Raw genomic sequence first — 12,805 nt, forward strand, 5'->3', positions numbered from 1 at the left:
ATACAGCTATTACCAGCTCTGCCTGCTGTGGTAACTCTGATTATGTATTACACGGTTTCTTAGATTTGCATGTACAATGCACTACAAAGTTTGTTAAACATTTAAAAATGAAGCAAATTTGCAAGTAGTCTTGTTTGAAAGTGTCCTACAGAGTATCCTACACATGGCTATATATTTTCTCATGGTTAAGATGTGTAATTCAGCAGTTCTAGTCGCTTGCAGGTTACCCTGCGTCTGGCCAGATAAGACACAGATGACAAGCAGCAGGATGACTGCATGATTAGCCAAGTCCTATCCACAGAAGTAGCATCTTTCTAGCAAATATAAAATTATCCATCCAGGATCTATTATAAAATATATATTCAAATGCTTTATTATTTCTTGAATCTATATACACATTGAAATAAACCATTATAAATAAAACATTGATTTGTTACAGGAATATAAAATGTGTCAGACAGGTTGCATACATACTAGCACTTAATGTAGAGATCTCAGAAATTCCTTCTGCACATAATTAAATAGGTGGTGTGTGAGGATATGAGCCAATGCAGAAGTGTGTGAGTCCAATTTGTGTATGGTGTAGTCACTTATCTTTTGCAAATTGCAGTATATCCCATTTTACGGGTTTTAATAGGTTTGCTTCCATTGTGCTTACTGTAGAGTAGCCAAATCTATTGTACTTTAAGAACACATATATAGAAGTATGTTTTGGTGCAATTTTCTTTTCTTTGTGAAGTATTTTTTTGCACATGCATGTTTCTGCCATTTATTCCAGCATCAAACCATATACAACACCTAACAATAGATGCAGTTACTAGAAGAGCAACTCTAGTAGCCACTGGGCAACTAACATGTGAGCGAAAACCACAGCGACATTCTTCTTGGACCAGTTTACAAAAGACTTAATAGCCACGTGCTTCTGCAAGTAAAAGGATTGCAAAAATTGTGCAGCCATTATGGCTCTATTCATCAAAGACCTTATGATTTTACAGGAAAACAGCACATTTACCCACAAAACCACAAGGCCATTAAAAGTCAATTTGCAAATTGTGCTGAACTGCACCTCCGCTGTTCCATGTTGCCCTAGTCAAAAACAGTGGTAATAATCACCATAAGCAGAACATTACGTGGCAGCCACAATACTGTGAATTTACACAAACATGGCACTTCATGTAAACGAGGGCATGCATGCTAGAGCTTGGACAATCTTGTGCCTTTCGAACTGCACTACAAGAATTTGTTTATTCTACATTAGAAGACCAGCAATATTTTCCAGACATGTTCGCTTAGCTTTCTACCTGGGTATGGTCTATGAATTGGTGTACAAACATTATCAATATGAACAGATTCCATGTGATGGTCACTGAACTAGAGGAGAGTAGGAGAGCACACCAGTCATAACATCATAAGTTATAAAAAGCTAAAGGCTTTGTACTACAATCATAATTTAACCTTAGTGCAAATAGGGACAAAAATATCAAAACAGACAATAAAAAGGGCATCAGGTAGTTACACATTTTAGGACGGTGCATAAAATGATCACCAGCTGAAAAATGTAGTTATTTCAGTCCTTGTAATTATGCTAAAACTTTGGATGACATTATAAAAGGTCAAGAAAGTCTGACGTACGCAGGAGGTCGAGAAAACTCTTCTTCTGTTTCTGCGCAAGATTCAGTGAATTGTACAGGAGCATTGAATATCCTGTCATCACCTCCTAAAGAGGAGAAAAGCCCAATATGAGAAACAATCAATATGCTGATCACTACACTCTACATACATTTAACAAGGCTAGAGAGACACAATTGTGAAATAACTGCTTATGATCCTTTACAATGATTAAAAAAAACAAAACAAAACATAATTTAATGTTAAATAAGTGTGGCGACCCTTCCTCCCCCCTCCCCCCATGACATTAATCTACTGGTAATTCCTTATAAAGGGCAATGTCATTTTTCAATTGTTTAAATTTAGTGTAAACATTCTTCCAACTGAAACAAGAAAGTCGATATTTTGCATGTAGTCCTCAAACTTTCAGGCGCTCCAGCAGGCAGTATTATTTGAACATGATTTGCAGGTAAGTGAAAGTAAAATTTTCTCACCGCGAAAGGTGCACACCAGTTCCAGAGTCTGGGGCTGCTCATGGTCCGGGTGTAACCATTCCTGGGTAAAGAATGGAATGAGGATTTAAATAAAAATGAGTTTGTACATTTGTATATATTTTGGTAGTGGAGGATGGGATGATGACAGATACAAGATACTGATATTTCAGAAAGTAACTGTATGAAGATTTATACAAATTGAGGCAGATTTACTAATCTTGTTGAATATTTAGAAAATATTAACAGACTAGACAGCCAAAGTCTTCCACATGTATTACTGTGGCTTATGTTGGATGATAAGGTTGGTACATCTTTAGATACTGTAACTTTACACCACCTCTTAGTTGACTTTCCAAAAACTTTGGTGCACGTGGGCATATCTTAGGCCATGCCTCTTTCTAAACATGCCATGCTCGCTTGACTAAAACAATCAATGCAGTGCATGAGCTGGGGGCCAGAATTTTGGTTCAATTTAAACCACAATTTTTCAGTAGTAAATCTGCCCTATTGAATTTAGTTTGCTACTGCCCGGCTTTACTCTACTGTCAACCAGAGGCAATTTTACTACTAGACATACTCACCATTCCTGTAATGTTGTCATAGCACATACAACGTGGTAAACTTCTGCACCCCATCAATGCTATGCACAGGACTACACAAAGGCTGAAGAAGGATGCCACAAGCATAGCTATATTTGCCCCTCGAACAAGCTGACCAAGTATGAACTTCTAAGAAAAACAAGCAAAATACAAAACATCATAGCATATGGAATCACTAATCTCATGTATTGGTATGTACAGGCAAATTTTATGTTAAAATATTCAGTTCCATTATGGACATACAGTACATCTACAGAATCTTAAAAATATGTTGAAGAACTTACCAGAGCCTTAAAAGATACCCATTATCAAGGTTTGGTTAATGTTCATGATTGGGCAGTCTGTCATGCTTTATGTCTTTAATAACAGCAGCAATGCAAGCTCGATCTCCTACATATATTCCACTTAAGGAGGTTAGCCCACAAAATATATTTACAACAGCAAGTTTTCAAATTGCTGATAGGTGGCACTAGAGTTCAAGAGGACTTGAACTCTAGCGCCACATATCGGAAGTAGCAATCCTACAAAGCAATATCGACACTTTAAAGAGCTTTGTCATATGACTTAGGATAAAAGCCAAGAAAGAATCCCAATTTTCAGACATGGTGTTTCAGGGGTATTGCTCGATCAGATCTCATATTTTGCACTTACAAGGGGCAATACGCCAAGACACCGTGTTAGCAAATTGGGATTCTGGTTTGGCTTTTATCCAAAGTCATATTGCAAGGCTCGTTAAAGGGTCAATATTGACTTGGCGGATTGCTGCTTCTAATAGTTGGCACCAGAGTTCAAGTCCTCTTCATCTCTCAGGAAACAATTTGCATATTTAATTTCCCAGAGGAGCATGCAAGGCGTTTAAGTCTCCTCATACTGGCATGCCAAACCTGGCTTCTCACTCTTCACAAGGAGAAACCTTACCCCATAGATCTCAAACTTTGACACTCCATCCAATCTCCTCACCACCACAGTCGTGCAGTATGGAGAAATTGCCATTGGAGGTGCCGGTACAGGACAGCAAAGTGATCATTCTGCATCACCTATCCTATGACCAGGTGGTAAGTGTGTTTCTTGGGATATAACCTTTAACTGTAAATAAAACATAAAGGGCCTGATTCATTAAGACTGGTGTTGTGCACTCTAGGCTTAATGATGGGCGTGCTGAAGCAAATAGCACCCAATTCATTAAAAGGCTAATTCACAACTCATGTGCGCCTTTGCCAAAAGTGTTATTGCAATTAAGGTCTAGAGTAACATTTTGGAATAAGGTATGCCACAATTTTTCATGAATTTGTCAGGCGCGCTTTGTCACGCCCCAGCTCCTTTCACTTTGGCAGAGCGTGGCAAAACTGATGTGAAAATACCAGAAGAAGCAAAATTTTTGAGAAACTTCATGATGCACAATAATTTTGCAACATCGGGTGTTTTATGCTAGAAAACTGGCAAAAACACCTTCATAAATCAGGCCCACATATTTTATAGTGGGTGCTGTTCTAACTGCATATAAGCATGTTCTGTTAGTGGCTATATATTTATTATATTTCTTTTTACAACCATCAGTATATGAGACGATTACTTCTTGTTGTTTAATGGTGAATGCACTCTAGTAAACGTCATGAAATATGTATAAATGCACTTACTGTGTGAATGATGTGAACAGGTGTATGGGAGAACACCTCATCGTCATCCTCTCCATATGACAGTGTTAGACATGCATAGACAATAATGATCAAGGTGGTGAAACAAGAAAAAACTGCACATGCAATAAGTGTATTCACCTATGGATTACAAAATATGGCAAGTTAGTAATATGCAGAACGGACAGACAAAGTCAATATCATAAAGAACAGCACAAGCCACTAAACTTCCAACAGAAAATGGTCTTACTAGAATAGGATTTTTCTTCTGGGATGAAAATAAAGCCAGTACACCAGGAACGGCCATGATCTAGAAACAGAAGAGGTGTTTACATTAGAGTACAGATTTCTTTAGGATTATTTTGGCGATTTGTGAGCAATCACACCATTTTTCTTTGAAAGCAAGCTCATATGTTGGAAGCAGCTGGCACGTGGACACATTGGAAACGCTTAATTCTAAAAAGAAAAAAAAAAAAACTTTTTTTTTTTTTCTCTTTGCTATTGGGTTTAATTAAAAATTTGCACGGTTTTCCTTCTATAGCCTTTGTATTCCACTGCCTATTGCTGGCTGAAGAATGGGTTAAAATAATAATCCGTCAGCTTGTTCTGACAAAGTTTAAAATAATTTTCTTCTTTCTTCTGAGCTTCTGTCGGCTGATTTATGACCACAAAGCTCACCTTTCCTGTGGTCCTAAATCAGGACAGAGGAGCTCAGAAGGAAAATAATCTTTCATGAGAAATGAGACCCAGTGTCTATGCTTCAAAGAAAAGATTTGACTCATATTCATGGCGCAGGAGCAACCTGGAAGTTTGAAGTAGACAAATTTGGAAATAAAGAAAATACCAGTCCAGCCCATAGTGGGGCTCTAGTTTTCCCCAATGTAGATTCTTTACGAAAGGCTCCATCCATGAAGCCACACACGACAGATACACCAGCACATGCCATTTGAAGAATGCCTAGCACCACCATGCTCCGCTGGTTAAATATAAAATAACGATAACGATCCATGACAAGTTCTTATGATGACCAGGATTCTCTTTCGTTCTATAAAAGGAAGAGTATGATTAATTAGAAATCCTACGTACAGAATACAAAGAAATCCCCCCCCCACACACACACACACACACACACACACATAAAAGTCATCCTAACCATTGAAAAATCAGAGGCTGCATATAAGGAAAGCAACATAAGAACATATTAGAACACATCACCTCTAGTGATGAGCAAGCGTGCTCGTTGAACCCTTTAGTCGAGCATGTTAGGGAGCTTGCCGAGTATCTTCAGCATGCTCCTGTATTATGTTCGAGTCCCAGCGTCTGCATGCTTTATGGCTGTTAGGCAATCCTCACATGTGTTGAGGCTGTCTAACAAACATGCAATCCCTGCATGTGTTGAGGATGCCCAACAGCCATAAATTATGCAGGGACTCGAACATAATATATGAGCACACCAAAGCTACTTGGTAAGCACCCTTCAAAACCAAATTGCACAGCCGCTGGACATCACATTGGATGCCTGCAGAAGGACACCGCATCTGCAACCCCCTCCTCAGACCACTTCTGCTGAATTCCCTCTCAGTCATTACCGAGATGGGTCACGCTGTCTATATTTTATTAGATATCACAGCAATGTAATAAACATTTACCCAGTTCTCTATGTGACCATATCATCTACATAATCTTACGTTTTCATATTATATCACTGCTATAGGCTCCCATCTCTTTTCAAAAGAAATGTTTTCAGGTTCAGATACCTCCATAATTCAGTGTGCAATGGAAAATAAATCACATTTTTCCATACACATGCACCCCTCCGGTTTCTTTTCTAATGTCCACCTTGTTTTGGTGGCATGTCTGGTCAGCAGCTCTGTCCCTCTTACAGAAGGGCAGAGGAGCGATTCCTGTTATTGTGTAGGCTGGTCACTAAAAGCTGTTTTCTCACAAGCACAGAACACGTTATGTACCATCTGAACAGATCACTTTGGTACTAAGTCAATAGAAGAACAAAATAAACTTACAGGCCGGTCACAATCAAGACTCCTCCCCACAGACTTCATTTTCCAGAGCTTTTCAACACTATTCTGCAGCCCTAACTCTGCAAGGCGCTGCAGAACAAATCCCCTTAATGGCCGCTATGAAAACATGGCATGGGGTGTGTCCAGGTATTAGTGTATGTTTGTTTTATGGACAGTTTATATGAGGTAGACTGACTCAGAACAGCTTTGGGGAAATTTATATTAGGTCACAGCATTCCTTATACATATCTGTCAGACTCACTTCTCTTATTAGTTGGAGTGAATTTGCAAATATAGGAGAAAGCAGAAGGTGAGGCAATGAAAATTTCCCTCAGCCATTGGCAGCACTCAGCCCAACTTATGCCAAAATTCCCCTCTCCTATCTACAGGACCAGAATAAGCTTTGTTTCATTTAGGCAAGTAAAGCAGCTTATGGGTAATGATTTATTGTGATATTGACTCATACAGGCAAAAGCCAATGTTTGACATTTATAAGTATCACAGCGTATTAAAGTGTGCTTTAGGTTTGGTGATCACTTTATACATACACTGCTAAAGAACTGCAGGAACAACAGAAATGGTGCAGCTGTGGAGGAGAACATGTTTCCTGCTGCTATCCATTATGTAAAGCGCCATTTACAGCATTATGGACCCAATTCATTAAGACTGGTGTTTTGCACCAGTCAGTAATGACTAGACCACTGAAATAAGAAGCTCCTAATTCATTAACAGGCAGATGCCACTTAACACATTAGACACATTTTACAACCAGCGTATACCTGTGCCAGAAATGTGTCAGGGACTGGAGTACATTAACGGCGTGATATACGCCAGTGCTGTCAATTTTGACGAGTTTTCCAAGCGGACTTTGCAACAGCCCGTCCCAAACGCCACTCACTTTGTGAAGCTGGCATACAAACATAAGTCACATTTTTGGGCAACTCTAAGTTGTGCGCAAATTGAGACATTTCAAAGGTATTTTACAGAGCAATTCTCACGTAAACATCTGGTTGTCCTTTGTTTTTGCCAGTAAGCATCATGAATTCCACAGTCTTATGTATAGAAGTCGGAAAGACCTCTCTGAGCCGCTATCTACAGCATGAGAGAGTAGAACGGTATTTTCACATGTGACCGACCTGTTGCAGAACATTTCTATATATCAATCTGTCACCCCCTGGGTGATGTCAGACCTCTACTATGGGCATACAGGTTATAGAAAAGTAAATCTATACATACCTGTATGGCCCAGAGTAGAGGTTTGATTGCAGAGAAATGTGTTTTTATACACTATTTTCCACAGGCTTGGCGTCCGGGGGATGCCAAGAACTTCCCGCCTATCTGTTTATTATTCCCAGAAATCCCCGCCTATACGCTTAATTATCATATCCACCCCTCCCCTGCACGTCACAAGGCCCTGTGACGTGCACTGTGCACCCTGACTTCCCAGGCATGCTCACATAGAGCGTGCTTTGCTTCATCCCGGCCCCGTCTGTCTGTGCACTGTGCAGGAGGGTTCTATTGCGCAGGTGCTGGGAAGTGACGCGCGGGGGGGGGGGGGATATGGTAAATAAGCATATAGGCGGGGATTTCTGGGAATAATAAACAGATAGGCGGGAATTTCTTGGCATCACCTAGACGCCGAAAATAGAGTGTATAAAAACACTTTTCTCTGCAATAAAACCTCTACGATGGGGTGATAATTGTTCATAGTGTGGTAAAAATTACCTGCCAACATGACTCTCCAAATCAATACAACTATTTCACTACAGAGTGCAGATATTTTTAGATTTTAATGTTACTTTCCATGTGAGTGAAGTATGTACTTCACAAGCATTACAGCTACTGTTAGCTACTAAAATATGTATTTTGTCCATCTGGTTGTAGCTGGGTACCCCTCAGGTTTCAGATGATTAAACCCTACTTCTGGATGAATGTATTGCAAAGTGAAAAAGCAAAAAACTCAACTAAAAAGTTATCAAATGGAGGCCCTTTATTTGACACTTCATGGACATATTAATGACCGCCAATACGACTTAAAACTGACCAGCAATGTAAGAGACTAGCATCCCTCGACAGGTGACAATCCAGCAGCTGTCACCTGTACACTATAGCTGACAACTTGCTGCATCAGCCAAGATCAGTACTGGCACCGACCTTGGCTATTTAACCTGATAAATACTGCTGTCAATAGTGACTACAGCATCTAGATGGTTAACAGTGCATGGGGGCTCCCTCTTTAGCCCCATTGGCACCCTGACATCTTGATCGTGTGGTCCTGATGTTTGCCATGGCAGTTCATGGCCAAATAATGACCTTAAAGTCTTCCAGCTATAGCGGCCCGTTCATAAGCTAGAAACATTTAGGTGTCAAAATTACATTTTTTCATTCCTGTCATGTCACTTGCATTAATTCCTGAAAAGTACCTGAAGGGTTAATAAACGACATGAAAGCCATTTTGAATACGTTGAGGGGCGCTATTTTTCAAATGGTATCACTTTTGGATATATCGGACTCCCAAATTAATTTCAAACTTGAATAGGTCCCTAAAAAAATAAAATATTGTAAATTTCCTTGGGAAAAAAAAATAAAAAATGTACCGCTACATTTTTAAACCTTCAAAAATGTTAACAAAATAAAACAACATTTTACAAAATGGTGCTGATCTAAAGCAGACAGGCGGGAAATGTTATTTATTAACGTTTTTGTGTGGTATGACTAACTGGATTAAAGGGATAATCAAAGTTTGAAAATTGCATTTTTTTTTTAACATTTTTGTCACATTTCTGATATTTTTTTAAATAAACAAAACATATCAACCTAAATTTACCACTATCAAAGTATAATGTGTCACAAAAAAAAAACCGTCTCAAAATCATCGGGATCTGTTGAAGCGTTCCAGAGTTATTACTACATAAAGTGACACGTCAGATTTTAAAAAAAAAAATTGCCTGGTCATTAAGGGGTTAAACCCATTCAGAATATGGAATGGCATCTACAAACAGTTATTGGCAATTCCCTTCATTTGGTCAGATTGATGGAATTTATCATAAATTGGATAAATAAATGCTGCTCTATAGTTATGGGATGTTATAATGCAGAAGAGAGACTTTATGGAGGGGCTGGGATTGTTTCACTTAGTTTATGTATTACAGTATATATAGAGTTTTTCTATGGAATAAGAATGTGTATTAATTCTATACTGATGATGCTCTATAGCAGGGGTTAGCAATTATTTTTTTCAAGGAGCCACATGATGGACCGTGATTGTTGTGGGCCCACAGATGCTGCAGGGTCCCGGAGATACTGTGGAGGCAGGAGATGCTGCGGGGTCCCGAAGAAGCTTCGGAGGCAGGATGGAGTGTTCGGAGGTGGCTGTGGGCCCCATGCTGTCTGCCAAGTTCTGCTGGAGGTGTTCGGTGGTGTGGGGGCTCCGCTGACATTTTGTGGCAGCCGGAGCCCGGCACCGTCCATACTGTCCTATGCGGTGGACTCTGGGAAAATGGCCGCCGGAGGCAGCACATTCTCAGACTGAGATTCTTCTCTGGAAGAATTTACAGGCTGCAGGTTTAAAAACAAACAAACAAACAAAAAACGCAGCAGCTTTCAAATTCAGTCAAGAAAAAAGAAGAAAAAAAAACGACAAGCAGTTGCATAAGATTTCTGAATTCTCATAGCTTTTGCTGGTATTGTAAATTGTATATTTTAATTTACATTAAAAATGCTGGAAAAAAAAAAAGAATCAGGGACAAGGTGTATAAATTTGGCAGTTTGTACTCTACCGCACAGACATAGAATAAACCACTCTTCACTCTTAGATCAATAACTGCAAGTGTGACTGCCGCCTTATGCTGGCCATACACATTAGGCCTCCTTCACATGTCTGTGTTTGTAGGGCGTGTGGCATCTGTTTTTTTCCCCCATGGATGCCACAGTCACGTACCCATGATATGTATGCTGCTGTGCACAGGTCTATGTTTTTACCGTGTGTGCATGTAAATCTCATGGAGACATGTCCGTTTTCTGCAGCACAGATGACAAGGGTCAATACCAGTCTATGGCTCCGTGTAAAACACGTACAGCACAAGGATGGCATCTGTGTATCATCTGTGTGCTGAACGGGTTTAACATTGCAGAGTATAGGAGAAGCTTTGTAATTTAATTCTTTATCCATACCGGAAAAACCCTGATGGCAAAAACTGACACACTGATGATACACTGATGACACACTGATGATACACTGATGGCAAACACTGATGGCACCGGTACTGTTTTTTCACAGCTGGGTGAAGGGGGACCTACATAGCTCTCTGCCGACAGCCCTCTCCTCTGCCTCCCCCAATCACAGGAGTGCTCCTCTTAGATGGGTCGCCGATCCCTCCCAAATCAGCGGTTTTAGCTGAGATTGTATGTAAGGTGTATGGGGCGTAGGCTGCAGTCACACACTGGACTTACTATGGCGACTAGTGCTATGTATGGCATTTTTATCCACCAGCTCTATAGGAAAAAAGAAAGTTACCATATACATAAAAGCCACCTGTAATGTGGCATTTTAAACTCAGGGAGAAAAGTGCCTGATAAAGTTTAGTAAAGCTCAGTCTGAGGGAACAGTGAGGACTGCAGGGTATACCAACATGGCCACAGCCCAGTGCACAGGGAGCAACTATAGATGCCACATGGCGCCAAACACAGAATGCTGCTGGCACAGTACACACCGGAGTTCTCCCACAGCCCCACACTGCAGACACATGGGCTCTGTGCACAGCTCCCCCAGCGGGCAACACAGGACATGACCGCAGCACAAGCAGGAAGCAAAGAGACAAAGAAATCACATACAGCGCAGCAGCGACTATTCCCCACAGCAGCAGCACATCTCACCCAGGACACCCGGCCTCCACCTCAGCAGCACATCTCACCCAGGACACCCGGCCTCCACCTCAGTCAGGAGCGACATTTACCAGTGTCACCGCGTCCTGTGCAGCTTCCCAGCATCACACACCTTCCTCTGAAGAACGTGCACACAGGGAATACCACACACAAGCTTACCTCAGGCTGTTAAACACATGCTGGGAAACACCCCCCCACAGGTGAATGGAGCCTCCCCGGTCCGTACCTGTGTCCTACGGCAAGGCGCCTCCCACTGTGTGAAAAGGGTCAGGGCTCGAGCCTCTTCTGTTATAAACTATAACATGATACAACTGATCGAGTAGAGACTGATATATATTTATAAGTATGCAAGGGGGTGATATAAAGATGGATATATAGAGAGTATACAGAGGGTTGATATAAAACTAGTACATGTAATGCAGAGGGATGCTGTAAAGATGCTAGTTAGGCTGTGTGCCCACGTAGCGTTTTTCAAGCGTATATGCTGCGGAATTTCCGCAGCGTAAACGCTTGAAAAACGCATGTAGATCCGCACCCCATGGTCCCCAATGGCATTCCGCAATGTCAATGCCCATGCTGCGGATTTTTCCGCAGCGTATATGCTGCAGTCAAAAATCCGCAGCATGTTCATTAATTTTGCGGAAGCGCCGCGGAATCAATGTGCGGATGGTACCCAAGTCTGGAGGAGAGGAGACTCTCCTCCAGACCTGGGTACCAAAGAACCTGTAAAAAAAAGAATAAAATAAAGTTTATACTTATCTTCTGATGTTTTCCCTCCGTCGCGCTGTTGTCTGAAGGACCTGCCACGTCATTGAGTCATGTGACCCACCACATGACTCAATGACGTCACAGCAGGTCCTGCACACAGCAGCGTGAGCCGCTCAAGCCTCCGGACGGGGCAGAGAATGCATCAGAAGGTGAGTATAAAGTTTATTTTTTTATTTTTTACCATTCTGAACAAGTTGTCAAGCACTTTTCCAAGTGATGCTTGGAGAAGTGCTTGATAACCCGCATGCGGAAATGCATGCAAAGACGCCTCACAAACGCTTCTACCTGGCGGGAAAACCGCATGTAATATCCGCATGCGATTTTCCCGCCAGGGAGAAGCGTAAAAAATATGCTTCAGGTCCGCAACGTGGGCACATAGCCTTACATGTAGTAGTACACATGGGATGATGATTGGTATATACAGCTATTTATATATCAATATATATACACACACCTCTGTTTTCTAGTCATCTTTACATCACATCTCTTTATTACCTCAGCTTTATATCATTTGTGTACATACAGTACAGACCAAAAGTTTGGACACACCGTCTCATTTAAAGATTTTTCTGTAGTTTCATGACTTTGAAAATTGTACATTCACACTGAAGGCATCAAAACTATGAATTAACACATGTGGAATTATATACTTAACAAAAAAGTGTGAAACAACTGAAAATATGTCTTATATTCTAGGTTCTTCAAAGTAGCCACCTTTTGCTTTGATGACTGCTTTGCACACTCTTGGCATTCTCTTGATGAGCTTCAAGAGGTAGTCACCGGAAATGGTCTTCCAACAA

The 12,805-nt window shown here is 40.9% G+C and overlaps 1 protein-coding gene across 9 annotated transcripts; it reads right to left on the minus strand.

Moving 5' to 3' along the window:
• Positions 1–345: 345 nt before the first annotated feature.
• Positions 346–11,513, minus strand: LOC141155167 (uncharacterized). Of its 9 annotated transcripts, none has more exons than XM_073641893.1 (8): positions 11,397–11,474; positions 8,777–8,896; positions 5,180–5,380; positions 4,586–4,645; positions 4,339–4,476; positions 2,684–2,830; positions 2,103–2,163; positions 346–1,717 (listed from the first exon to the last, which is right to left on the minus strand). In XM_073641893.1, exons 3-8 carry the CDS (start codon positions 5,342–5,344, stop codon positions 1,614–1,616), a joined length of 675 nt encoding a protein of 224 aa, XP_073497994.1. In that variant the 5' UTR covers positions 5,345–5,380; positions 8,777–8,896; positions 11,397–11,474; the 3' UTR covers positions 346–1,613. The 9 variants fall into 9 exon arrangements, with proteins under 9 accessions (XP_073497994.1, XP_073497985.1, XP_073498013.1 ...); XM_073641884.1 differs by having other exon boundaries at positions 11,309–11,404; XM_073641912.1 differs by lacking the exon at positions 11,397–11,474 and adding an exon at positions 11,267–11,364.
• Between the last annotated feature and the right edge of the window lie 1,292 nt (positions 11,514–12,805).

Source organism: Phyllobates terribilis, unplaced genomic scaffold (assembly GCF_046119375.1).
Source record: "Phyllobates terribilis strain yellow unplaced genomic scaffold, ASM4611937v1 Scaffold_1__5_contigs__length_1240528914, whole genome shotgun sequence".
Lineage (NCBI taxonomy): Eukaryota > Metazoa > Chordata > Amphibia > Anura > Dendrobatidae > Phyllobates > Phyllobates terribilis.

Bases quoted from the DNA above. Each gene is read 5' to 3' on its own strand.
- LOC141155167 (XM_073641939.1), bottom strand. From the start codon at position 5,344: ATGGATCGTTATCGTTATTTTATATTTAACCAGCGGAGCATGGTGGTG. The intron at 4,646-5,179 runs GTATTTTCTTTA...TTCTGTTTCTAG, and splicing joins CCCCACTATGGGCTGGACTG to ATCATGGCCGTTCCTGGTGT. The intron at 2,164-2,683 runs GTGAGTATGTCT...TTCTTTACCCAG, and splicing joins ATGACAACATTACAGGAATG to GAATGGTTACACCCGGACCA.